The sequence below is a fragment of the Malurus melanocephalus genome, unplaced genomic scaffold, assembly GCF_030028575.1.
Source record: "Malurus melanocephalus ecotype Western Australia unplaced genomic scaffold, MMel_1.1 scaffold_286, whole genome shotgun sequence".
NCBI lineage: Eukaryota > Metazoa > Chordata > Aves > Passeriformes > Maluridae > Malurus > Malurus melanocephalus.
The window spans coordinates 631,742-659,219 of record NW_026623518.1 but is presented as its reverse complement, the minus strand read 5'-3'; the positions used below and the strand labels follow the sequence as shown (position 1 = coordinate 659,219).

Genomic DNA, 27,478 nt, shown 5'->3' with positions numbered 1-27,478 from the left:
CTCAGGCAAGAAAGTGATGGTATTAAATGGTGGGTACAGGGGAAATGAAGGCATCTTGGAATCCATCAATGAAAAGAAGTTYTCAGTGACAATAACCATTGACTCTGTAAGTATCAAACACTGCAAGCTCTTGTTTGCAGGGAGCTTTCCATCTGTACATGGAGAGCTTTCACAAAGAACCATGTTATCCTTAATCCTGCCCTACAGGTGGGATTTATGGTATGCAGAGTTCTGTGGACATCCCACACCTATTCCCAACAGGAAAGCAGTCAATATTCCCCTTTGCTGACTAATTCTCTGCCGTTTGTCTTCAAAAAACTGCTGAATTTAACGTGTTTTGAACTTGAAAGAGACTTGGAAAATATTTTGTGTGTTTATTTTGARCATGGCTATTGTACTGTTTTGTGGGAAGGTAAAATAATATAAAATATGCAAGGATGTGAATTTTCTCCTGCCTTTTCCAGACTGAATGTGGGGCTTTATGTGCTTCTTTCTTGTCTTGTTTCTGGGTAACAGTTATGGTTAACAGCCAGTCCATGCTATGGTGTCTGTGTGGCTCTTTCTTTGATCTCCTGTGCAAAATCAATTTTTAAACTCATCGATAAAGCAGAGAGGATATTGCTCCAAGTCAAACTGCTTAAACACAGCTTGCAAGAGAGAGACCCTATTAGATCCCATTCAAAGAAGGGCTGCAGAAACTCAGCCCAGTCTGGATTCTGGAGAATTTGGGAAGAGACTGTGCGGATTCCCTGATGACAGGAGGAACTTTGCTGCTAAAAGCATCCTGAAAGTGAAAGGATTTCTGAGACAGTATGTTTAGGCCCTGTTACATTTTCTGGTCAGGCTGAAAATAATGGAACAGGAAACACTGTGTCATGAACAAATCCCCTTTAGCTCTCCTACTATAAACTCCCTGTTGGGAATTCAAGAAACAAACAATTTTATATTGTGATCTTATTTCTTCTACTCTGTCACTCTCCAGGGACCTTTAAAAGGACGCAGAGTTGAAGATATCCAGTATGAAGATGTTTCCAAACTCGCCTGAGTTGCTAGTCATGGATCAGAGAAGATTTTTGTTCCCCAAACCTTATTTCTGACATGTTTCAGGCAGACACAAGACTCTACCATGTCAGGGTTTTAATTGTGTGTGTATGTATTTATATTGTATATAGACATTAACAACAGACTTGATTTATTTAAAGATAGCTATCAATTTGTTACATCAAATGTTTATGGGAATACTATCAGTGGAAATTTTTCATCTGATTTTATATCAAAGTTGCAATATTTGCTTCAGTTTCCTTTTGCAAAATGTAGCAGAGAGCTGCAAACTGGAGTATGTGGGCAGGTCCTGAAGAGAGAATTAACCTACACTGGAGCCCGTGGAGTTTAAACAGCACACTTCTCAATCCACAGCCAAAGTGGAGTCCTGGCTGCAGGAACARAGGGAGGAATTAAGAAAATAYCAGGAAGGTACCAGTGCTTCAAGGSATAATTTCCTGGATGCTGTAAGAATGATCTGGTTTATTAAGTGCTGTCACCAATTTATTTTTGATCAGCACATCAGTGGTAGTAGAATGCAAGTCATCGTTCCTCCAGCAGGTTTGTCAGGGGTCCTGATAATACTGGTATGCAATTTATCTTCATATGGACCTCATGTGGAGCTGCTCCATGGATGTTACTTGTGAAGTAATTTGGGATGCCAGCTAAAGCGTGTGCAGATGTGAGTTGGGGGTTGCTCTTCTGGTTTTCCAAAGTCTTTTCCTTTCTTCTGTTGTTGCTCTGCTACACGAGTAACATTACTCATGCTAAATGATACAGCATTACCTGTTTTATTTTTTTTGAAGTGTCACATTTTGTATGATATTTAATTTCTAAGGCACTTCAGGAATAAAAACAATTTTTTCTTAGGCTGGTGTATATGTTACCAACCTTTCCAATGCTTGAGACAGCTGTTAATTTAAATCCAAAGAGCACAGCGAAGATCTGGGTTGGTGAACCATATTATTTGGGTAAAAAAGATATGCAGGTTGTCCTGGGCAAGAGAAAACCCACCACCTGAAGTTTGTGTGTCTCTGGAACCTTTTCCCTTCCCTTGCCTTGGAACATCTTATTGATTYGTGGTTTTTAGGGGAAATCTGCACAAAACTGGAAGTCTGCAGAGGTTTAACAAAACAGCTGCTGTCTCAGGTAGCCTGGAACAGCCTCACACAGGACATGAGGGGTCTTTTCAAGGCTCCCGAGCATAAAGAGTGGCACCTTATGAGAACTTGGGGCAGAAAACACTTTTCTGTAAATTCAGGCTCTCTGTGTAACCTGGGCTGTGTAAACAGCTCTGCCCTTTCTCAGAGAACGGGTGGTGAGGGAGAGAAGGTTTGTAGGAGGGTAAGGAGGGCAAGTGACAGAACAGAACAGCTTCTGTATCGCCGAAAATAATTGCATTTGCCAAATTAGAGTTAACATAGTAGACAATTAAGAAATTGTGTAGCAAAGACCAGAGAATGGTTGCTCATTGCTTGGTTGAACTGGGGAAGTGGCAGCTGCAGGATGTTGTGGAGGCCAGAGCTGATGGGTGAATTCAAAGAAGCCATAAATGATTTGTAGGAAGTCACTGACACTTCYGGGAGTGACTCTGAAGAGACATTTCAAAACCACATTGATCCTCTCACTCCTGACACAGCTGCAAGAAAGATCCTGTAGCAGCTTTCACTGCGTAAGTGTAGGAAACTAAAGTTGAAAAGGGCAAGGAGACCACTTGAGTCCCTTTCCTAGATTAGGGCCATTGAAAAGGGTATGGCCAATGTTTTTTTTCTGAGATTGTCAGAGTAGTTCTAAATCCTGCTTTTGGTATATTTGTTTCCCTACTGATCTCATTTATTGCTGAATGCTCCTGAAAAGTAAGGGATCTTTTGGGAGCTAAGCACYCTGGAAGGAAAACTTAGAACTGATRATTATTTCTATATCRTGTRAATGTTTCCTCTTTTCCTGGATTTRYATCTGCATGAAGCCCATTCTGATGATGAAATTTTCACAGCAATTAAGCTGGAGGCTGTCTGAGATTCATCTAATTAATTTCCTGGAAATACAGCACCATCAATTATTCCAAGGACTCTCCTTACCATTGGTTAATCCATCTTTAAATACTGGAGACTGCTCATGATACTGATTCCAGGCCCATGTTCCCTTTTTGTTAAATTTCCTTTGCTTAACACACACCATTCTTTTTTCCCAGTCCAACATTGTATAAACTTATATTTTCCCAGCAGTCCAAAACCACAAAGGTGTAAGTATTAAACACATATTTAAATCTGGTCATGTGTGTTGTGTTACCCACACTACAGGAAGCACAACACTSTTAACCTCTACGTGAAATGAATATTAGAAAATAATTGAAATTTTTAATGGAGTTTACAGCCTATTAAATCAGACAAGGCAAGAGGAAGACACCTCCTCCAACCCAGCATGTCACTTTATTACAGATTTCATTTCTCAACAGAAGAGGGAGTTACATGGTTTTGAAACACTAATAAAACAAAACAGTGGTGGAGTCACCTCCAGTCGACCTTGGCATGACAGGCTGACATCTGCTGCTCAGAGGAGTTTTTTGGGCATGAAGGAGCACATAGGATTTTTTTGGTACTAAACTGGAGCATTTAGGGTTTCTTCATGAAGCTGTAGAGGTGGGGGACCAGGTAATCCCTGTAGTGGCCATCTATGAAGCCTTTCCCACTGTTGTGCACAAACCAGCACAGCACRTCAGTCCCCAGCACACGGTCTGTCCTGTAGTCCTTCTGCACACCCCTGCAGGGAGAGGGCACCCAAAAGGGGGGTCACAACATGGCAAATAGACAAGGAGACATTGGTTATCCTGATAAATATTGGTGCTGCTCTGGCAAAGCGGGGAGATGTGTCTTCTGCCAGCAGGAAGTGGAAATAACCACAAAACACAATTTTACAGTTTTGTGGCCTCATGGGCCTTTTCATGGGAGTTCCAGGCAYCTTTCAAAYCTGTYCAAARTCAGGTGCTGGGCAGCTCTGAGGAYAGAACTGGTTTAGAAAGAGARTAATAAAGCACATGATTCCTACCTGGTAACAGTGAACTTGTTGCCCTTCACTTCCATGATGGCTTGTGATCTCTCTGGAGGTTGCCCAGGTGTTTGGTGGTGGATGGACACTTCTGGTTCAGCTGCAAACTGACCTGATGAGGGAGAGGTTTAAAGCTCTTTGTGTGGTCTGACCTTTGGAGCTCCATTTYAGCTGCTGCCAGGCACTTTTGGAAAATCAAACTAGCTCCAGCAGGCAAACCACATGGATCACAGGGCAGTCAGTTTCTCACTAATTGGGAAAATAACCCCTGCTCCTCAAAAGTGGGTCCAGGGCTCTGGGAGTTGATTTTCTCTATGAACTGAGCACTTGCTTTTGTTTTATATCACAGAAAGAGCTGTCATTTAGGGAAGAACTGCATTACAGATGATTCCACGGAAGTCTTCTTAGAAAGATTTGAGGGACTTGTTTCAGTCTTTAATTTCAACCTGCAGCAGTTTAGCCAGGCAGGAAAAGCTCTGTCTCAGTGTCAGGTCTGTTTTGAACGGGGAATAATCTTGTCCCTGATGTTCCACAATGTCCTTGGGTCTTCAGGGCATTACAGGACATTCCCCCTTCTCTTTTTCAATAATTTCYACACCTTTTCCTTCAGAATACAGGCWCCAGCAAATTAACAGYATAAGATGTGCCAGGAGWKGTTCAGGCTGGATATTGGGAAAAGGTTCTTCATCCAGGGGATGGTTGGACAGTGGAACWTGTTCCCCAGGGAAGTGATCACAGGACCAAACCAGAGTTAAGGAGCATTTGGAAAATGCTCTCAGGCACATGGTGGTATTYTTGGGAGTGTCCTGTGCAGGAGCTGGACTCCTTKTGAGTCCCTTCCAACTCAGGATGTTTTATGTCTATAATTGTATAAAATTCACACAAAAATCTAGTAATACCCCTTCCTAGTGCCCCGCCACTCCCACTGCCCAGCCCCCAGCCCCTACCTATCAGCCCATGAGCTGCAGGAGAGAACTGGTTTTCAGGGGGAATGTAGATTCCCAGGAAGTCAACATTCACTGGGTGTTTCTTCCACACACGGTGCAGCAAAACCATGAAGGACATCTCCTCCCCCACGGAGATGGTAACGTTACTTTCTCTCTTCACAGATATGAGGAGCCTGAAGGATAGAAACCAAAGGGCAGGGTCAATTTGCCTGCCCTCACAAAAGCTCTCAGTCCCTTGAGCTGCTTTGTGGGCATCCAGAACAATCCCACAGGGATGACAGATACRTCAGAGGATCCATTAAAAACCCTGAGCCTTGGGAGTGGTACCCACAGGTCTGGCATGACAGTGCCTAATAAACAGACACTTCACCCTCATGTTAAGATAATCAAATTTCCCCTACAAATTGAAGCTCTTTCTACAATGAATGGAGATTCTGGATATGGTCCTGTTGCCTAAACCATGCTGTAGGGTGTCCAGCATGGCTGATAGGTGTTAATCTACAGGGGAAGGTCGCCTGGATGTTGTGATTCACATCATGGCAGGAACTCTAAGTGTTTCTCAAACAGCATTAGGTGGGAACAGGTAAAAAGTGCTGATAACTCACTGTTTCCGAATGATGTGCCCCGTGTCAGCCCATCTCAGGGTGATGGTGTACGAGCCATCTTTCAGAGTTATCGTTTCTGTGGTGATCTCCACTTTCAGGCCTTTCTTTTTGAAGTAAAACCCAATTTTGCCAAAGTAGGTGTTGAGTTTCTTATTCTCTGCTTTCTTGGCCCCGACGAGCTGCCCATTGACCACAACTCCTGTGGAGAGCAGAGAAGGAAATGTTGCCTGAGTCTCGGAACACTACCTGGAGACTTGGAGTTCTGGTCTCGACAGGGAGCACCATGGGATCAACAGAGACAGGAACCCCTCTGACCCCTGTTTTTCTCATTTTGCCAGMAAAGAGAAAGGAATAATTTATTAAATTGTTTCCTGATGCTGCTGTTCAACCCCTTAGCATAATAATTGGGTGGGAGTTGCTGTTAGGTCTCGATGGGAGTAGGAGCAAAAATTCTTCAGTCTCTTGCTTTCTGTGAAAAGCATGAACTGAATGGGCAGTGGAGGACTGGTACCAAAATCCATCCCAGCTTCACCTGCCTCCAAATGCTCATCACTGTTTGACCAGGAGAAGAGGAAATGGCCTCAAGTTGTGCCAGGGGAGGTTTAGACTGGCTATTAGGATAAACCTCTTTACTAAAAGGGTGGTCATTGGAACAGGCTGCCCAGGGAAATGGTGGAGTCACCATCTCTGAAAATATTTAAAAAMTGTGTGGATATAGCACTTGGGGACATGGTTTCATGGTGGGATTGGCAGTGCTGGATTAAAAGTTGTATTTGTTAACCTTTTTTAGGGTTTTTGCCAACCTCAGCCGTTCCATTATTCCATGTTCTTGGCTCCTTTCYCAGTGTTTGGCCATCCTCACAGTGACAGAGTTTTCCCAGTAGCTCTCTCCTGCTCTGAGTTTCACCTGTTTCACCTCATTTCTGTAGCCTCTTGTCCCTCAGCTGAGCACTTTGGAGATGAGCAAGGCTCCATCCTCACCTGCTGAGGTTGAGAGCARCAACAAGATCCACCATGGACCTACCATGGATCCACCACTTCTTTTCTGAAGCTTGATCAAAGCCAGCTGTCTCAGCTTCTCCCTCTGTGTCCTCTGCTCCACCTCCTAATCACCTTGGTCACCACCATAGAATTTGATCCAGTTTGTGAAGATCTCTCTCATAATAGCAAAGCCCAAACTGGACATGATACTCCAGATGTGRAGGGAAAGAAACACTTCCCTCAGCCTGCTGGCCACACTCCTGCCAGCACACTCCCCTCTGGAAGCAATTCCCCTGCTTCCTCTGAGCACCTTTCAGATCCTAGGGAAGAAATTTGTGCTGCAAAATAAACTGTGCTTTACTCCCTTACCTGTGCCAGGATCAGAAACCAAGTTGAGGATCTTCCCGGGCTCTGAGTTGATATTGAAGCAGATGTTCTTTTGGCTCTTGGGCAGGTGTATGATGAAATGTGGGTCATTGTCCACTGAAACACAGAAAACAAATAAGTGTGAGAAACAGGTCAGCACCTCCCCTAGAGGGGAGGGACACAAAGGCTTTTCAAAAGGATTTTGAAGCACTTTTTGGGACTCCTTATATTAGAATGAAGGCCTTTTCCACCCTAAAGTAGCTAGGAAAGTTCTGAGATGCTCCTCACAAAAGCCCCTCAGACACTTTCTCCTCACACAATTCCCTGGTTTAAGGGAAGGATGTGACATTCCTGGCTTGAGGAGAGCTTCCAAATGAGCCATACTGATGCCAGCTAAAGGCACATCCTGCCTACTAATCCCACTGAGGAATACAATCCAAGACTTTTTCTCACAGTATGTTTAACACCTGCTCCTGCTGGGTTAGTGGTGGCTGACATTTCCCTGTGTTGAGAAGGAGTTTGAGAGCTGTTTTTGTGATCACTGTGTAAACACACACATTTCACTCAGAGTTATTTTAGTTAACTGTGTTTAAGGGCAGTGGTTCTCACAGCTGGCTTGCTCATATAGGCACTGGGGCAAAGGCCCCAGAATTAACAGGATCCATCATTCACCAGCAAACTCACAGATTTTTATCTGCCACAGAACATTCATCTGCCGTTTTTACAACAGCAGTAACTCTACAATAGCTTTCATCTGTCATTTACAATGGAGGCAACTTTGCTACTGTGGAGAAGCTGAAATCAAGCTCAGCAAACAGCCCCAGCCTCAGGGAAGCACACAGCCACTCATGGGGTTGCTTAGATATTTTARATACTATTAGGATCTAGATACTATWAGGATATTTAGATACTATTAGAAAATCATTTCATCCTTGTAGCTTATAGTATGTAGTTGCAGGTTTATTTGTTCAAAACTAAAATTACACCATCACTCATAAAGAAAAAGTTTGGGTTGGAYGGGACCTTAAAGASCATCTAGTTCCAAACCCCTGCCAGGGGCAGGGACACCTTCCMCTAGWYCAGGCTGCTCAAATGCCCATGCAGCCTGACCTGGAACACTTCTAAGGATGGTGGTGTCATTGGATGATTAGTATTGATGTGTCTGGTGTTTCTTTGCAGAGAAATGCAGTGGGTTTTACCTCTGTTGATGCTCAGAGAGGACACRGGTGGACTCCTTTGCTCAGGCATGAAGCTGACTGGCACAGCTGTSACATTGGCCCAGGCTGGGATCCCTTTGTTGTTGTTGGGTGCATTTGGAGTTAATCCCAGAGTACCTGTTAGATGACAGTCATAATCAGGGTTCTGTGAGTGTTGACATATTTAATTGTCTAAGTTTTAGAGCACTGCAGTAGATCAAAGCCTGATGTTGCTATACCAATGTAAAGAAGGTACAAAACCATTTACAACAGATTTGTGTCATGACGTAAGGATGGATCTGCTCCATGTCTTCACCAGTGGAATATGACTTGCCAGGGTAAAAAGCTGACCATAAATTATTGGTGAAAAAATGGAGCCTGGCTTTTTATCTCTCATTTATGAAAGCAGCCCCCACTTGAGCAAAGCCTCCAGTGTAAGGGCTGAAGTGTTTTGTCAAGTGAAAAGCTGAATTTTTAAAATCCAGCATATGGTAAAAGTTTGCCAACTTGGGTCCTGAGTTTGAGGTGCCTGAGAAAAGGGAGGACTCTTCTGCATGCTCTGGGATGACCCACTTGAATAAAGGCTGCAAGCATTTAATATAACAATTGTGATCATGTCCCTTTGTACTGGAGCTCTCTGCCTTTGCCATGACGGAGGTAAAGTAACAGGTCCTGTCTCTTCCACTTAGTTCATAAAACAACATGATCTTAATCCACGAAAATTGAATTGTTTTATCATGCTGGGCTGATATTCACATCTTCTGACCCTGCTCTGAAGAGGAGTAAAGGAAAACAGGAGCTGGGGGATGACAGCAGGACAGAAGATTGCACAGTCAAATCTCTGTCAGCACCTTCTTCCTCCTGTCCCTAATTCAGCCCAGAGGCTGTTTTCACACAAGATGAGAGACACAGCAATGAGCAGAGCGAGGCACAGACCTGGGCAGCAGCCCTTCCTGGGGTCTTTGGGCTGGTCTGCCAGCATGATCTCATCCTTTTCAGCGTTCTCTATCAGCATGGCTGTGAAGGGGGTGACGATGTGATGGTCCAGAGACATCTGCAGGATGGATTTGGTGATGTTCCTCTTCAAAGCTGCAGTGGGGGCTGCGTTTCTGGGTGGAAAAAGAGCAGAAGGCACAGTTAGCAGCCCTACAGGGCAGCTGCCATGGCAGTTCCGTGGAGACAAGTGGTGTTTCAAAGGCTGAGGGGATTAATCCTGAACTGCCCCATGGGTTTCACTCAGGCTCCCTAAAGCAAACCCCAATAATTTCACTCCCTCAGCCCCACAGCCAGGCCTGCTGGAGCCCATTTCTCCTCACCTCTCTGCCATCATCTGGTTGACAGTCAGATAGGCCCACAGCTTCCTGGTGAAATCAGGATCTGCAAATTTGTCCTTCTTCATGAATCCTTCCAGCTCTTCAACATCTCTCAGGGTTTCCATGACRAGCTCTGCATTTGCCTGTGCAGCCAGAGAGAGAGAAAAATAAGGGAGGAGAGCCTGGAGAAATGGGTGCCTTGATTTCCCCTCTKGGCTGGGATTAAGGACCCACTCTGGCTCTGCCCTTGGTCACTTCTGGATCAGAAAGTCCCAGCACCATTGGCCTGACTGCCATGGAGAGGGAAGATGTGGCAGAAGATCCTTCTGTTAAAGACACTTTTGTGACAGTGGATTAAAGTAGTTTAAAGAGCTGTTTGTTAACAGTAGTCCAAAAGGTGCTACCATGTGCCAAGAGAAGAGGCTCTTCACACAGCACTGTAATGCTCCCCTCAGGCTTTTTCACATCCAGTTCCACTGAAGAACACAAACCAATTTTTTTCCCAAGACCCTTGGATTGCATTGTGCTTTGGCAGGGAAGAATATTGAAGATACTGGATTTTTTTCCCAGCAACTAGCAAWTAGTAACTCCTAAGCCCTGAAGGACTCCAGATAATTCTGTTCCTCCTCAGAAAGGAGCTGGATGTATTCCCATCCCACTCCACCTGGAAAAGCAGCCCTGAAAACATGGASAAAGTCTCATCACACATAAAAGGGCAGTGCCAGGACTTGACTGTAGAACCACCAGCCTGAACTCCCTGACAGTGAGAAATTCAGCCATGAAAGGAGCTGCCTTAGGAGCTCAGCCCTGCATTTGCACAAAACATGAAGGAAAATCCATACTTTAGACTGAATTTAATCTTTTTGGTACATTTATTAGAAGGAAGTTCCTCTGGCAGGCTGCAGGGTGCAGGCAGTGGCTATTCCTGGCTACACTTCAAGCTATTGTGAAACACCGCTGGAAAAATCTCTCCATGACTATCCCCACATTCCCACCCAGAACCCAGAGGACAAAACACTCCTCTGGCATTAACATTCAGCGAGGAGACTGTGCCCAGGAGGGAATGGACCAGTCCAAATCCCTGGAGCAAATATCCCAGAGACACCTTCACTCACGGCAGTCGCTGTGACGACGCTTTCCAAGTGCTGCAGGTTATCCGTGTCCACCTTCCCAGCCACCACGATCTCTGAGCCACCAAAATAGTTGTGGAAGCTGCTCTGGGTGACATCTGACACCGACTCCTGGGGGTAGTTGAACTGAATCTTCTTCAGGAGTGGGGTGGAGACCTGGTTGTAGAAATTCTGAGGGGGAAGCAGACAGAGAAGTGAGTTTGTTGTACATGAAGGGATCCTCTCACAGGTGCCACTCTTACTGAAAGGACAGCAAGTGACAAAACCTGGAGCCCTAATGAGCAAAGATGACTTTTCTCATCTAAGAGAATTCAGATTTCATGCTTAGACCTTGGTACAATTGTAAGGAGGGRCAGCAAGAATATCTGGTCCAAGTGGAAGTCAAAGGATGATGAGAAGTCCATGAGCTGAGCTTTTCCTCACCCTGAAAGTCTGGAGCACTTTTGCAATGTGTGGGTCTGAATCCAAAAGTCAGTCAGCTCTTGGCTCCTGTGTCAGACACTCAGCTACTCCCCACCCAATTCTTGTATATATGGAGAAATCAGGACGTGTAAGTATGTCAGAGCCTGGTCAGCAGCAATTTCTGCTCMCAGGTTTGGAGCCAGAACTTTTTCTTACATTGGCTAAGATTGGATCATCATTTAACATTTATATCTAAGCCTTTTTCTAGTGCTGAAATAGCCTAAAGTAACAYCCAGGCCTTAATTTTAATCCAGAAAATCTTTTTTGTCGTAGTTAGGGCTGTTTTATACAATATTAATTTTACACAGGGAAGTAAAGGATGTGTGATAGATTAAAATTATTAAATCTGTAACTAGGACTAAAGCTGAAATGTGATTTATATCTTGCAGGACTGTCCAGAAGAAATGATGGGTTTTGAGACCCACCTGCTAGTGGAGTTACATCTGTGAACAGAACAGGACAGTTTCAGAGCCAATGAGGAAGAAACTCACCTTCATTTGGAGAGAAGTCTCCTGATTTCCAAAAATCCTCTGCGCCATGCCACGGTTGTCGGTCGCGATTCTCTGCAGGAAATCGTAATCTACATCAAACCCAATCCCGAGGCAGAAGAGAGAGAATTCATCCTTTATGCTCTGCTTCACATTCTTCTGGATKGTGGTCAGCTTCAGCTCACCTTGGRGACASAGAAAGGGTGAATTCACCTGAGCAACAGCAAAGTCTCCATCAAGGGGAGCACATTCCTGCTCTCCCTGACTCTCGGATTTTCTCTGTATATTAGGGAAATTGAGACATCAAACTCAATGCCAAATTTCTGTTGCCTGCAGTTTGAGCTTCTCCTGGACAGAGATTGACAAACTGTGTTCACTGAAGACAATTTTTTTCGGCATTTTTTACAGGATCTTACAGATTTTCTTGTATATTCAGGGCTCTTATTAACTTCCTGGGGAGTTTGTAATTCTAACATATCCAGASTTCTCTCAGAATTACTGATTCAAGCTCTCTGCAGATTAAGACMTCTCCATGAAGGTTTCACTTTGTTTCTCATACTTAAGATTTTCTCTGTCACCATTTTTTCCCATGCTTATTTGTAATGGCAGATTTTGGAGCTGACATCTTCAAGTCAGCAATTGCTTTGACCTGTACCAAATCCAACCCAAACTAATTTGTTTTCCACTCTTCTTTCCTGTTTTTGATGTTATGTTTGTGACTGCATAGATCTATGTGGGCTAAGGTCATTGGAGGAGGAAWTTTTTRTRSAATCAGGGAATGGTTTGGGTTGGAAGGTACTTTAAAGATCATCCAGTTTCACTCYCCCTGCCATGGGCAGGGACACTTTCCACTAGACCAGGTTKCTCAAAARCCCACTTTCTCTAAGGCTGTTTTGATTTCCTTTACTACAGGGCTTGTGCACCTCTGTAAATTACAAGAAATTCATAACTTGCCTAAAAACCTGCTCATCTTTTGAAAGCTTCTGTGCAAAGCACTGTGGCACTTCCAGCACTTGGCAAAAGGGCAGCACAAGGCATTGGAAAAAGATTAATTTAATTTTTTTAACTTACTATCAAAATGTCTGCATGTTACTTTTCTCAGGCTCATCCCAGCAGCCCTTCTCCTCACCCAAAGCAAGATCCTTACCTACTGTTGGGTCTCCATCAGACACCAGTACAATCATGGAGACTGAGTTTGGGTCCAACATGCCTAAACTTTTGGCTTCATTCAGGATGAAAGTGGCTCGGAGAAGAGCTTCATTGATATTTGTGCCTGTCAAAGACACAAAGAAGAAAAGAAGTTTTGATTCTTGTTGAATCCAGGTTGGTTTGAAGATGCTAGTGGAGTTAACACAGACCAAAGCTCAGATCAAGGCAGCAAAACCCCTCCTCTCTGATGTTTAGGGGCAGCTTTCTGTACTCTGGTTCCCCTTTTCATCCCAGGYTGTCATTTTCATGAGGTCACTCCATTCCCTCTCACTTATTCCATTTGTGACCATTTGTGGTGTTGGGAACAATTTGCTGTGGGGAGAATAACTGTGTTTGCTGTCAGGTGACTGAAGGAGAGGATGGAAAAACCTCCTTTTCTGTCTATCAGCCCATTCCTTGGAAGAGAAGAGGTGTATGCTTGCTGAGCTTATCTAAGGTTTGATTTGTGGCACAAAAGGGGCAGAATACAAAATCAGTATGAGATAAACAAATCTGAAGGTTGAGCAGTCAGAAAATAGGTAATTTTTTGGTCAAGAAAGAGAAAAATCAGCAGCTCCAGAGACAAGATAATAAAATGCATTGATKCTGGCTTTGCTGGATGGGAGCAGACCTCCAAGCTTATTTGTCCATTCTTTTGGGGTAACAAAATCAGTCATTCATGAATCCAGCACCGCTTCCTTTCCCCAGCACAGTGATGATTTTGGACAAATCTATAACTGTGTTCATTCTAGTGAAAACTTCTGGAAATGAGTGTGCCACAGCACCAGAAGCTCTGATGTAGGAGAGAGTCTCTACACACTGTTGATGCACAAATAACTGAATAACCAAACCAGAACTGCACTTCAGAGAGTGGCTGATTAAAGTCATCGTAAAACTCTTCCAGAGATCTGTATAGCTGAAAAAGGCACCTGTCCTGATTTATCAGGCAGGGAACGAAGGCACAAAAAGGATAAATAGTTTGCTCATATGATATTTAGTAGCTCATAGAATCTTTAAATCGTTAAGGTTGGAAACAACCGCCAAGATCTTTGAGTCCAACCATTAAGCCCAGTCCACCACTGAACCCTGTCCTTAAATTCCTGCAGCTGTTCCTCACAAGACTTGTGCTCCAGACCCTTTCCCAACTCTGCTGTTCTTCTCTGGACATGCTCCAACCTCTCAATGTCTTTCTTGTTGAGAGGGGCCCAAAACTGAGCACAGGACTCGAGGTGCTGCCTCACCAGTGCCCAGCACAGCAGGAGGGTCACTGCCCTGGTCCTGCTGGCCACACAAGTGCTGGTACAAGCCAGGACACCATTGGCTTTCCTGGCCACCTGGACACACTGCTGGCTCRTGTTCAGTTGGCTGTCAGCCCAGGGCTAGTGGCTGTGATTCCCTGCTTAGGGAATATTTCATTGGCCTCTTCATCCAGGTCTATGAGATGGACTCGATCTCTCAAAGATATTTGGGATCTGTGAGGCTGGAGGTAGAATAGATTATAGGCAGCTCTTCTGTGATCTGTCTGCTATCTTTTTTTCCATAGAAGGAAATGCCATCCCATTCCCTAACACCATAAACCAATTTCTGCTTTCCTTTAGCCCCAAGTCATGCTTTTCCTGACTTGGAAATCAGTACCCATTGCTGTGATATGCAACTTCTGTGAGCACCTTGCAATCAAAACCTCATACCCCCATTGGGATGGATTGTCTGGATGTACTTCTTAGCATCCTCCACCTGCGAGGGGGTGGCTGAGACCAGATTGTCTCTCCAGCACCGGACGTTGTGGTTGAAGTCGATCAGGGAGAACTGGTCAGCAGCACGGAGCTCACTCAGTATTGCYTTCATGGCTTCGATGGTCTGAGGAGAAATTTAAGAGATGAATTTGTGCTTCCTGCTTATTAAAACCTCTGTTTGACTTGTGTCTACAGGCAAATAGTCACCTCTGAGGAATAAGCACTGAAACCCAAATTAGCATCTGCTATTCAAATCTTCAAAATCTCTCCCCTTTTTTTTTTTTTTTTTTTTTTTTTTTTTGTTTTTTTTGGTGAGTTTTTTTTTCTTTTTTTTTTACTTCTTGTATAAAGTCAAAATTTTCAAAGGAACACAGAAAAATTGCAATTAGGAAGAATAAATTCATATGGCTCAATGTGCTCCTGTTAACACAGATTGAAGTGAAAGGGAGAAACATYGAATTTGTGGTTCAACTGCTCAAGTCAGCTCAGGAGACTTATCTCTGTCTGCAGCGCTGTCGTTGCAGTCTGGGTAACATCTCTTTGAAGATGTGTGATTTAAACAAGTGACAATTTCCCTGTATCCCAGTTTTGAAGCACTGATTTCCCCAAGGAAGCAATCTGCCAAGTCTTGCTATTGCACTCTGAAGGAAATTCAAATATACCTGGATCATCCCCAGCTCATGTTTGTCTAGCGAGTTCTTAAAACCCGTCAGTGACACTTGATATACAATCTCCCAAACTCCTCACTCAGAACTACAGAGTTTTTCCTAATATGTAACATAAATCTCTCCTGCTGCAAATCCATCTGATTTCATCTTATTCCACCCTGGCTGGGCATGAACGTCAGCTGAGGAGTTTCCCTTTCAGAACAATTGTTTGCATATTTGAGGCTGATTATCTTTCTCGAAGCATTTTCTCTTGCAGATTAAAATATCTTATTTTTCTCCTTTGTGGGTTATGTTGTCTAAACAATCTTCATTGCTCTGTCAACAATTTGTCCACAGTTTGAAGGCAGGGATGTAGCATTCCCACTGAGACTTTTCCAGGATTCAGTAAGGAATATTAGAGAAAAAGGTCAGAGCCTTTGCAAAATATTTTGTGATCTGTCAATTGTAATTTTAATTAAGAGTTAAAATCTGGCASCACCTCTTCCTTGCAACATGGAAGAAGCATTATAAATAAAGGATAAAATCATGAAGTCTTCAATTCACCAAATATTYTCCAGATTCAGTAAAGTGTAAAGAATTAAACTGGTAATTTTACATGCCACTGTGTACAGAATTGAAGCACATGGGGAAAGTTGGCAGAAGGCTCATTTTGCAGAGGTCAAACACTTACTTGTTTCATTTTCAGTCCCCACATCGAGCCACTGACATCTATAACAAATAAAATGTTTTTGGGCAGTGGATCAAGATTTTCCGGAGCAAAGAAGTGAATAAAATAGCCATTAAAAATCTGCAAAATAAAATTTAAAATTTACAGTGAAGTGAGCTATAGAAAAAAWTTCAGAAAACTCAAGACAGCAACAGAGCAGAAAATTCTTATTTCCTTAATGAGCCMATAATTTTTCYKTATTTTCTTTTTCTGTTCTTTWCATTGGCCAATTCTAAAYTTTAGTTCTGCACATCTCTGTAGMCTTATACCCTTTTTACTGTACAGTCTTTACTTCTCCTCAATGAAAGTAGAATCTGTCTCTCAGACAACTTCTATGCACTACCATAAGGAGGAATGAAAATTGCCTTTAAAAAGACTGTTCTGCCTGTAATAATTCAATCTCATAACTCAGCTTCATGTTAACATAAAAACAGTGATGTTCTGGTTGTCTCCTTGTGATGTATTGGTACAAGGTCCAATGACTCCATCCTCTGATTCTACATTAAATCACCAGACTGCTGCCAGGTATAAAGACTTTGGTTTTTGGACACAACAGGAATCTGCTTCTACTATGTGTAAACCCATGTCTTAGTCATAAATTAAATAAATCCATTCTGCCCACTTAAAATCTCTCTGTTCTTTCAATTGGACACAGAGCTCGTCCTCATGCTTGTTCCCCTGGAGGATGAAGATTAGCATTATTTTGCTGAAGGACAGCAATTCCTGTGTTCACAGATCTCTGGTCCCAGTTGAGCAGCCACACTTACTTCCAGTTCTCCCCCCGTGGTTTCTCTGTTCACATCGTACTGCACCACGAAATTYCCATCCACGGCCGTGGAGGAGCACTTGGGGCATTTTCGTTGTTGAGCCATTGTTGGTTTGAAAGAAATGTGAGCCTTGAAATGAGGAGAGATCATCAGGTATTGTGTGAGAGGGGGGTGATTGAAACAGAGTCCATCTCTTCATGAAATATCTGATTGCACTGAGTGCATTTCTGCTTTCATTACATGTGGAAAATGGACTTTGCTACTTCCAAAAAAAAACGAACACTAAGGTTTGTCTGACTGTTGATTCAGTAGTAGCAACTGTGACACAAATCACACGACCCCCCCTACAGCACCAAATATTTCAAGGGGAGCTGTGCAAACCACTTCTACTAAGCAAAACATTGGTTTATTTAACATTTTGCTAGTTGAAACTATCCATAATTTTATCAACATTTTTAGTAGGTTTCTAATTGGTTTTTTTTTTCCCCAAGCAAACAAGATTGCAATTTGTCTGTGAATTGAGCAGTAGGAAGCATTTTTGTTAGTTGTGTGATTGATCATGCAGACTTTACAGCATTTTTTTCTGTTTTCACTGGATAACTTGAAATTTCCTGAGAAGATAGGGTGCAAAATAGACACATAGTACCTCTGAAATAATGTGCTTAACTAGGAATGGGGGTGAATTTTAATATCAAGAAACAATATTGCCTGGAATATTATTATGGAAGTATAGACAGACTTTTGCTTCATTTTTCATGCTTCCAGCAGGTACAAAAAACTGCCAGGACTGCACAGAGCAAATGTGAAAACTGAAGATTTCATGCTGTTTCCAGTCTGTAGCTGGTTACCTTTTTCTCTCCCTTGGAGATGGTGGTGATTCCATCAAAATGATCTCCCAGTGAGTTGGGAACGTGCACATAGCGCAGTCCCTGCGGCTCAATGATGCGAACATCCACCTAAGGGCAGGAAGGGAGACAYTGGGTGTGGAGAGCTGCCCCATCCCTGGAAGGGTTCAAGGCAAGAKCTTGGAGCAGCCTGGTCTAGTGAGGAGCAGATGTGTTCTGTCTCCTCTCGGAAACACAGCTGGGAATCTCCTGAATCGTGGCTGGCTCGCGTCAGAACCACTTGGGCAAACAAGATTTGACATTTTTATACTCTTGTGTAAACTTGCCTTGACTGAAGGAAAACAAACAATATTTGCTGTTTATTTGGAACAGTGCCTTTTTATAAAAATCCCAGCTTCACAAAATAGCGTCCTGTGAGAGCTGATGATCTCTAACTCTCCCTCCCACAACCCTGTTTCRCTTTAGAATCACAGATTGGTTTGGGTTGGAAGGGATCTKAAAARTCATCCAGTTCCAAGTCCCCTGCCTCGGACAGAGACAACTCCCTGAAAACTGTGGGTTCTTCCTCAGCAAGGATTCACCTGTGGGGTTTTGCCTGCACCCCCCAGCTCTGCTTTACCTCCATGTGCTTGGCCAGGCGTCCTGGCTTCACAGAGATGATGTGTTCGTAGGAGCTCAGCTTCCTCCGGATCATTTCGTGGTAGTGAAGCTGGAACTGGATCCTCATTCCTGGGGGCACATTCACTTCGGTTTGGAAGTTCTCCATATCCAAGGCATTGCTCCTGAAAAGTCAGCTGTAGGGTTATTTTGAGAAAATACGAGGAGAAGGAAAAGCTTCTTTGCAYTTTGGTTTAGATTGAGGCTTTTGTGTGATTCTAACTGTGGCCTCTGTCAGGAGGAGCTGCAGTTGTGTGTTAGCACAGGATATTTTAGCAAGCTGAAAGCAGAAACACAGTTCAAGTCTGTTACAGTTAAATATCAGGGCTGCTGTAAGGAAGCATTTTTTATCCCAGGATTCTCCCTCATCTATCTCCTCCTTGGATGGGTCATCTCAGTTCTCCTGTGAGTAAGTTTAGCACAAACCAAAATGCCAAAAATCTTTATACCTGACAATTCCAGCAGCTTTGCCTCTGGCTTTTGCTTGAGCGTACATTTTCCTGGCTTCAGATTTTTCTCGAATTTGGCTGGTGAATGTGATACCATTGATATCCCTAGGAGAGAGAAACACAGTCAGTTTGAAAAAGAAACACCTTTACAATYGAGGGCTGTTTCTTCAGCTTACATCAGTGAAACCTAAGCTGGTGGGAAACGAAATAACAAGGTTCTTGTTTAATCCCAAAGCAATAAAATCTGATTTTCTATCAGAGCTCTATCTTTTCTCCTACCTGCTTTTCATTTAAAGCAGCCAGCACCATTGTGCTCTGAGGAGGATCTGCTCTCCTCCACCTCCTTCACACTTTCCCCRTGCTTTGGGCAGGGAAGGCAGTCCCTGAAGGCATGGGTGGTTTGGAACATGGATCAGGACATCTCCTGGCTGCTGCCTCACGGGATGGACACTGAATCAGGCCAGTTTCTGTTCAGTGAGGGCTCTAATTTGRGTCTCTCTCCTTTGATCTGGTGCCAGCTTGCAAAAGACAAGGTGGGGGCTAAGTCTATTCGAGACTTCTGTCCAATTTCATGGATATTGACCAATGGCTCAATGATTACTGGAGAGGAAGAGCTGGACTCACAGACAGACTGATGACATGAGCCTTTTTTCTTCGAGAAAGCCTGCAAAAATTGCACTGAGCCTGGAAAATACTAAGAGCTTTTTGCTCTTTCAAATACTTCCTTCCCAGCTCATTGAACACTTTAGAGGATGAGGCTGATACCTGACCACCACCTACATGGTAAARTTGTCGATGAAAGCTCCTTTGGGGACTTGCACATCAAACTTGATGGGCTGTGGCCTCTTGGCATTGTTCACCATCTTGGCTTGGATCATTGTGTTGGCCAGCCGAGATGTGATGGTGGATTGAACCTTGTAGCTGTAAAGACCTATCTTGTCATCGTCCTCCACCTGAAATGGACAAAATTGCTCTTTAAATTTAGGGCACTGCTGGACAAAATGCCCTAGAGGACAATATAGTTAATTTTTATAGTCTCAGTTCATACTTTTTAATTGCTTCTCCTTACAGTGTGGCAGCTAGAGGGAACATGAGCTCAAGTTCAGGACATGAGCTCAGGTTGAGGGCATCTCCATATTTTRTCTGGCAATTTTGGYAGGATATTCACAGGAATATAGCTCRTTGTAACATTTCAGCTGMAAGAGGGAATTTATTTAGCTGRGATGTTTTCCTTTCTTTTCACCACACARCCTGTCCTTGGAATGATTCTGTGGGTGCAATCCACATGGAAAGCTACACAGTAATCCTGAACATCACRTAWTGWGGAGSAGAGAGYTCACATTTTCAATTTCAGATTTGAATTTTCAACAATTCAATAAAAATCCTAAATAGAGGAGACTTGAAGCATTGTCTACTGACCCAGTGTTGCAAATGGTTAAACCACAGTAGTGGGGAAACAGTACTAAACTGTTTTATTAAGACATTTTCTTCRTCTAATCCCTTTTGATGCTTATTTCTTCATATTTACCATACCCTTCTCCCTCCAAGAGCAGATATATCAACAGAATTGTGCAAACAGAGCTCTGTTTAAAGAAAATAGGTTAATACCCAACCGGCAGTAAAAACAAGGAACTGAACAAACAGAGGGATTGATTTCCAAAAAAAATGGTTAACTAGAAAACCACTTTGCTCAGTATTATTTACCATGGAGGGAGGAAAATACTCACCAGATCTCCAACGTACCCCCAGTCAGATGTACTGCGCTGGAAAAGAAGAATATGGAGGGGATATTTCAGCAAAACCAGGAACACTGAGTGGCTGCTTCAAGAGAGGAATCAGTGTCTAGAAATTGTCTGAATTATGAATCACAGGGAACCTCACAGGTTGGAGAAGACCTCTAAGATCAGTTCTGACCATTAACACAGCACTGTCAGAGCCACCACTAAACCATATCTCTAAACACATCTACGTGGTTTTTTGAACATTTCCAGGGATGGTGACTCCCCCATTTCAACAGGCAGCCTGTTTCAATGCTTGGCARCCCTTTCAGTGAAGAATTTTCCCCTTATATCCGATCTCAACCTTCCCTGGTTTAACTTGAGGCCTTTTCCTCTCATCATGTCCCTTGTTCCCTGGGAGCAGATCCCAATCCCTGCCTGGCTGCATCCTTCTCTCAGGGAGTTGTGTGGAGCCAGAAAGTTCCCCCGAGCCTCCATTTGTCCATGCTGAACTCCTTTCCCAGCTCCCTCAGCTTTTCCTCATCAGACTTGTGCTCCACACCCTTCCCCAGCTCCTCCACCCTTCTCTGGACATGAATGAGAATTGGTTTGAGTTCTCAGACTTAGTGAATATTCATTTTGTCTTTTTTTTTTATGTGATTCTACATGGGATATTGGAGCACGTGATCTCTCAGCTGGRCCTCAGAGCCTATCATAAATAGGACAGCTTTCTTCCTCTGTCTTTTATTTTATTTTATTTTAAAAGAAAATGTTCTCTTAGTGAAAAACATTCTTCCTGAAAGCAAATMATGCTGGCAGAAAGTCTTCCTCAGACACCCTTGTTTTTAACAGAAAAGTTCTCTTTGTTCTTCTATAAAAAGTGGAAAAACCTCAGACCCCAGACTTCTTTAGGCCACTTTGTTTTCATTAATATTAGAGAATATTTATTTATTATAGATATTTATTTATTATATGTATTTCTACTCAGCTGAAATTGCTCATTAATGGTTGAGGTTCCCCCCCTTGCCCTATGAATTGTGCCGTTTGGAAATTTCTATGGAAACGTGCTGACATCTTGTGGCCGTTTAAATAATTCTGATTAATTCCCTAAAAATACCCCTCTCATAAAGGATATTTATATTAATCCCCTGAAAAGGAATCTGGCTCAGCGAGTTCTAAGGGGAAGATGCAGTTGTTGAAAGCAGAGATCTGTCTTATTATCATCGCAACAAGCCAAGGTCAGCTCTCCAGGGTCAAGAGAACCCAAAACCACAGGAGATGCTCAGGAAAAGGAGCTTTAGTCCCATGGTGCACACAAAGATTTCTCTGAAGTTATTAAGTTCATTTAAAGCTAATTAATATACTGTTGCAGGGAAATCTTGTGCTGTATAAGAGATKATGATGTCATAGCACAATCATTCTGAAGAGATGATTTTAAGGCTCCTTCAGAGCCAGATGGAGGGACTGCAGGATTTCTGCCTACCTGAGAACAAATTTAAGATTTCATTTTCTAGCTTTAAAAKCTCTACCTGAACCTGATGGGGATTTCAGGATCTGGAAGTTTATGGCCCTTCAGAGACTCTCTGCAGAGCCTGATGGACTGATCCTGGCTCAGTCCATCCTGACACCCCACAAGCCTCACTGGACAGAGAACTGGACCCACACACCTGATAGAGAACCCAACCATGAAGAATGACTGTTGGCCCCACACATACCCTTGGCACAGGGAACATCACCAGCTTGAATACAAATTAAGACTAAACTAACATTAACTGAAACAAATTTGATTTTGGAAAGATGAAGACCAAGATTTTAGCACAGGGGAGTTTTGTTTTATTGAGGTACTTCTCTGGTTCTCAGGTTAGGGCTCATGACCCTCTTTAGGAATGGTGGTTAAAGCTTTCAGGATGYCCAGGTTTCCTTCCTGATTGATCTTGGAGGAGAACAGTCAGGAGGTGCTGATGGAGAAGGAGTTTATCAGTGGCACTTGTAGTGACTCCCATGGCTGTTGTTGGAGATCAGACATGGGCTGGGCCAGGATAGCCCTGGGAATTCAGAGTCTGCAAGGGGCAGCCACCCCAACAGGTCAGGAGGACAGAGCTGTACCTTTGTCTTCAGGGACCTGAACCAGAGAASCATAGAAACACAGAATCACAGAATGGTTTGAGTTGGAAGGAATCCTAAAGATCCTCTGGTTCCATCTCCCTGCCATGAGCAGGAACATGYTCCACCAGATCAGGCTGCTCTGAGCTTTATCTAACCTGGTCTTGAAGATCTCACACGTCAGGTCTGAGGGCTGATGTGGTTATTGAGAAGGGACTTCTGTAGCACCTGAGGCTCCTGCTGTTTCCAGCTGATCCTGGCTTTTGAACCACATCCAGACTTGTTGGTCGCTGCACAAAAACAGGATCTTGAGCTGTATCCAATGAGTGGTAAATTGCTAATTATGATGGATAGAGACATATCAGGAACTGTTTGAAGGATCTGGTCTGACAAATGCTGAGCTCTGTCTTCAGGGTCTGAGGCCCATCTTCTCCTGGCACCTGTGCAGGCTGTGGATGTTTAACCCTTCACAGTGCTCTTTGTTTAAATCACTCTGCATGGACATTGCAGTTACTTATTAAAACAAAGAGCAGAATCACAGACATTCTGTGTATGACAGAAATTTCTTTTTTACTGGGGCACAAAAAAGGTTGAAAAGAAGATGCCCAACATGAGAAACTAGAAAGAAGAGGTGATCTGCAAGTGTTCAAGGCCAGGTTGGACAGGSCTTGGAGCAATCTGGTCTACTGGAAGGTCCCTGCCCATGGCAGGGGRTTGGAATTAGGTGATYTCTCAAGTCCCTTCCAACCCAARCCATTTCTATGTTTCTATGATCTACCTGAGAGCAGAGAGCTCACATTTTCAATTTCAGATCTGAATTTTCACCAGCCTCCTGGAATGCCCTCCCAGCTCTTTGAGGTGCTCTTCCCTCATAGATTCACTTGTTTTCCTGTGAGTTGTTTCTTAAGMAGTTTTCAAAACAATCCATATTCATTGCGGCCTCTTCACACTCCTTTCAGGGATCTTCACTGTGAGATGCAAGGAGAGAAATTTCAGACCTAAGACTTGGCAGAGTTTGTCTTCACAGGGCTGCAGATGGATCCTTGCCTGTTTGGTTACATTTATACCCTGGGAGCTGGGGGAGTCTCCATCCATGTGACTTAGGAAGAAATTTTTCTCTGTGAGAGTGGTGAGGTCCTGGCACAAGATGTGCAGAGAAGCTGTAGTTGGCCCATTTCTGGAAGTGTTGAAGGCCAGGTTGGATGGGGCTTGGARCAACCTGGGATAGTGGAAGRTGTTCYTGCCTGTGGCAGGRAGGTTGGAATGAGATGATCTTTAAGGTCYCTTCCAAMCCAAACCATTCTATGATTCTGTCATTCCACCCTCTCTCTTTCCATGAATCCTTCCTGTGCTGCTGCTCTTGGAGGGGAAACCAGGCAGGCAGAGCAGGAAGGGAAAAGCTGTGATCTCACCCTCCTCTGGACAGCCAGASACCAGGACCCAGATCTGGGGAATGTAGTGCAGAACACCCCAGCCCACAGGGTGCCTCATGGGTCTGGACACGTTATCTGTCCCCAGAACAGAGATAACAGCTGTGCACCACCATATAGAGGTCCACAAGGTCACCTGCATTCCAGCAGGAATTCCAGTGGAACATTCTGCTGCTGTGGTCACGAGGAACCCTTCACATACCTGAGGCACAGCTTTTTGAGAATTACTCAGGAGCAAAAGAGCAAAACACCTGTACCTAGAAGTACCTGTATCTGTACCTAGAATCGCAGATGAATAGAATAGAATAGAATAGAATAGAATAGAATAGAATAGAATAGAATAGAATAGAATAGAATAGAATAGAATAGAATAGAATAGAATAGAATCTATTTAGAGCTAATCAATAGAGTCTGCAAGGAGCTCTGCTGCCTTGCTGCCAATGAACTGGTGAGCTCTTTGCAGAAAAACATAGTGCTGAAACAATAATTTGGGAGAAAACCTTCCTTTAGTGGTTAACAGTAAATAACTGTGTGCCTGCTGCTGGCCAGGAGCTGCTGCCTCAAAATGATTTGCACAGCTCAGTTTAAWCTCATTGATTATATTTTATTGTGGCTCAATAATGTAAGAGTAGCTGAGATATTAGTTCTACTGGTTTGCAAGGATTCATTCGATAGGAAAAAGATGGGAAATAATGTATGGGAATAAAAGTAATAACTGGCATAATGAAACCACTGGTAGAACTGCAAATTAGTCCGTGCATATATATCCAGAAATTTTGGGAACAGAGACAACATCATTCATTTGATGGAAAGGAATGATGCCTTGAAGAAGTGCAGCTAGGGGGGATTTCTGCTCAGATCATGATTAAATTGTTTGAATATTGGACTGGCAAATATCAGCAGTCTTGATTTGTACTTGTGCTAAAATCTGCTGTTTTCTTCCACTGTAATGTGGGCTTTAGGTATCAGTAAAGGCTTCCACCCGAAGCCTTAGGATAAAGAAAACTCAGGACACAAAAAAATCAGAATAAAGAAAAATCAGGCTTGCCTGTGTGTTATTTCACAAATGCTGGGAAATCCAGAACTGGAAATCCAACATTATTCAAGAGGATCTTTTGTTTTCACTACATTGACACTCAAGAAAAACGCTCAAGAAAAGCAGCACCAGAGGTTGATGCAGGGTAAGGTCCACTCTGGCCATCATTTATTTTATTCAGTGTAATGAAAATTAATACCTTCAAACAAATTAAATTAATACCTTTAAAATTGTATTATAATTAATTGCTACTGTGTAAAACACAGAAAAACTTCTGGAATGCTGCTCTAAATGTTTGTTTCCCAAGCCAACTGACTAAAATAATCTGGAACCCATCAGCGTGCTGGACACAAATTTTCTCCCCTGGTCTCAGATGCCACCAGCTCATCACCCAGGTGACACTGAGTGTCACTCTTTGACAAGAGTTAAATATGAAATAACAGACTGAAAGTTTTCAGCCTACACTTGCCTACACTGTCTGAACTCCTTTTCAATTTTTCCGTGGAAGAGCCTCACCAATATCAATGGGATTTTCCCCACACATGGAGTGGGACAGGTATCTCTGTTGTTTATCACCTCAAGAGCACAAACACAGAACAAAGCCTTGCTGTGCTTAAAGGAGAGCAGCAGTTCCAACCCCAACCAGAGACATGGAGGTCTCAATGCCTACAAAGACCACTGATTAATTCATAAGTGTGGGTCCCACCTGATTGCACACTCACAGCCCTGGACAAGGAGCAAGACACCTGGAGAACACTCCCAGCTATTCTGCTTTCCCTTCTCTTYAAAACATTTTGGGGTACTGTACCTGGTACCTGCCATTTCTCGCCTTGGAGGCTGAGGGAATCCCATCCATTTCTAGATCAATCAGATTTTCCACTTCCTAGAGGAGAGAGAATAAAGAAAGAGTTGCTTCTGCTTTACTGTTTGTTTTATCACTTGGTTATAATTGATCAGGACTTTACAGGAGTGTTCCAAAGGGGATTTACCTCCCCCTGGCTGCCAATGGGGAGCAGAAATAATCTCAAACCAAAATCCTCACATTCATTWTCCCTCAGTGGCCAGCCAGCTCTGTAAACTCCTATAAGATCATGACCTTTACCATCATTTTACAGCCTTTCCTTCTGAAACAAGGACTAATATTTAACATGAAAGGACCACAAAGAGCAACAGGCAGATGATTATCATCAGGATGAGTTCTAGCCATGGAAACCACAGCATTTYGGACACTGATCCCACTCAAACCAGCAAGTTCAGAGAATTTCTGCTCAAACCAGTAGGAATTGTCTCTGGTTTTATACCAATATACCTGAGAATTAAGTTTTTCCCACTCATAGCTAAAAAACATCAGGCCTTTTCCTGCCCTGATTAATTTATAAGTGTGGGTCACACCACAGAAATACTCATAATTAAATTTTATTATGAGTTTAATTTATAAATTAATAAAGACGTTTAAGTGCATGGGTTCCTTTCCAACCAATGTAATAGCATACACACAAAGGTTTGCAAAAATTAATTTAAATTGTTTAAGCACATTGATGTCAAACTGATAAGACATCTATGATTAGAAAGAACCACAGATCTGGAATATTTTTTCCTGGAAATTATGAACCCACTTTAAAAATCTCATTGTGTCAAGAAAATGGCTATAAGAATAAAGAAAAATAGGATATCCCAGCTCACTGAAGATTTTTATTACTCCTGCAAAGGAAAAGAAAGCTTCAKATCATCCCTGCTGACTTCACAGAAATATTTGAAAACTACAACGTGGAAATGGGTGACACCCCAGATCTGTGTTCACCTGAGCCTCAGGGTTTAAATTCAGACTCAATTTCAGAGTCAAAGCTATAACTTTACTTCTTTTCATCTTATTATCCCAAGAAATTATAGTCTCTTTTATAAATTATCTCATCCCTCTGCTTGAAGAATGTAAAATCAATAGGATATTCACTCCATATTTGAATTCCTGTTAACAAAAACCCAATTCCATACAAWGCTTTGCTGAAGTTCATAGTGCTCCACACAGGAGACTCCATCCTCAAAGATGTCTAAGTGCTCTGTTTCTGCTTATTCCAGGATATAAAATACACTGGAGATGTGAGTATAGAAGGCCATTTGAATGTTTAAGGTTAAAACCACAGCAGAAAAGGCAACAGTGAGGTAAAAATATGAAACTGGCCTGGAAAGAATTTTGGAGTTATACTTATATTTGGGCTTATACTGTCCCAAATTTATGATATTAAAAAAACAACACTACAGCTGAAAGTAAAGACTAATTATCAGAAAAAAAAAAGGTTAAAGTAGAAGAAAATTGTGAAGCAGTGACCCAGTTCTGCTCCCACTGCAGCTTCCATATGGACTTCATCAAGGAAGGGAGACCTGGGCCCTGTTCCCAAATACTCACATCTGGGATGTCAYCGATGACAAGATCAAAGCCTCCTGCTCCAGAACTGAGGAACAAAACCAGGAAACAGCTCAGACACTTCATTTTCCTCCTGCTCATTTCCTCCTGAGAGCAGCCCGTGCAGGTACGGACACAAGTTCTTCCCTTCTCTGAGACAAGTTCAAGGAAACAGCCCAGGGTTATGCAGAATTTTGAGCAAA

The 27,478-nt window shown here is 43.0% G+C and overlaps 2 protein-coding genes across 2 annotated transcripts in view; one reads left to right on the top strand and one right to left on the bottom strand.

Moving 5' to 3' along the window:
• KIN (Kin17 DNA and RNA binding protein) overlaps positions 1–2,951 on the top strand; it is a 12,967-nt gene extending 10,016 nt beyond the window's left edge. Inside the window, exons 11-12 of the mRNA XM_057376629.1 lie at positions 6–106; positions 983–2,951. Of these exons, the coding sequence (XP_057232612.1) occupies positions 6–106; positions 983–1,045 (164 nt within the window). The 3' untranslated portion in view covers positions 1,046–2,951. The remainder of the gene's footprint in view (positions 1–5; positions 107–982) is intronic.
• A 456-nt stretch (positions 2,952–3,407) lies between these two features.
• Positions 3,408–27,478, bottom strand: ITIH2 (inter-alpha-trypsin inhibitor heavy chain 2). The gene is made up of 21 exons (XM_057376627.1): positions 27,279–27,478; positions 25,683–25,757; positions 20,315–20,350; positions 19,368–19,540; positions 18,588–18,692; positions 18,101–18,263; positions 17,485–17,592; positions 16,637–16,765; positions 15,834–15,950; positions 14,451–14,619; positions 12,722–12,847; positions 11,578–11,759; positions 10,610–10,795; positions 9,498–9,637; positions 9,118–9,290; positions 8,185–8,319; positions 6,989–7,102; positions 5,639–5,837; positions 5,034–5,206; positions 4,087–4,198; positions 3,408–3,801 (listed from the first exon to the last, which is right to left on the bottom strand). Exons 1-21 carry the CDS (start codon positions 27,375–27,377, stop codon positions 3,654–3,656), a joined length of 2,862 nt encoding a protein of 953 aa, XP_057232610.1. The 5' UTR covers positions 27,378–27,478; the 3' UTR covers positions 3,408–3,653.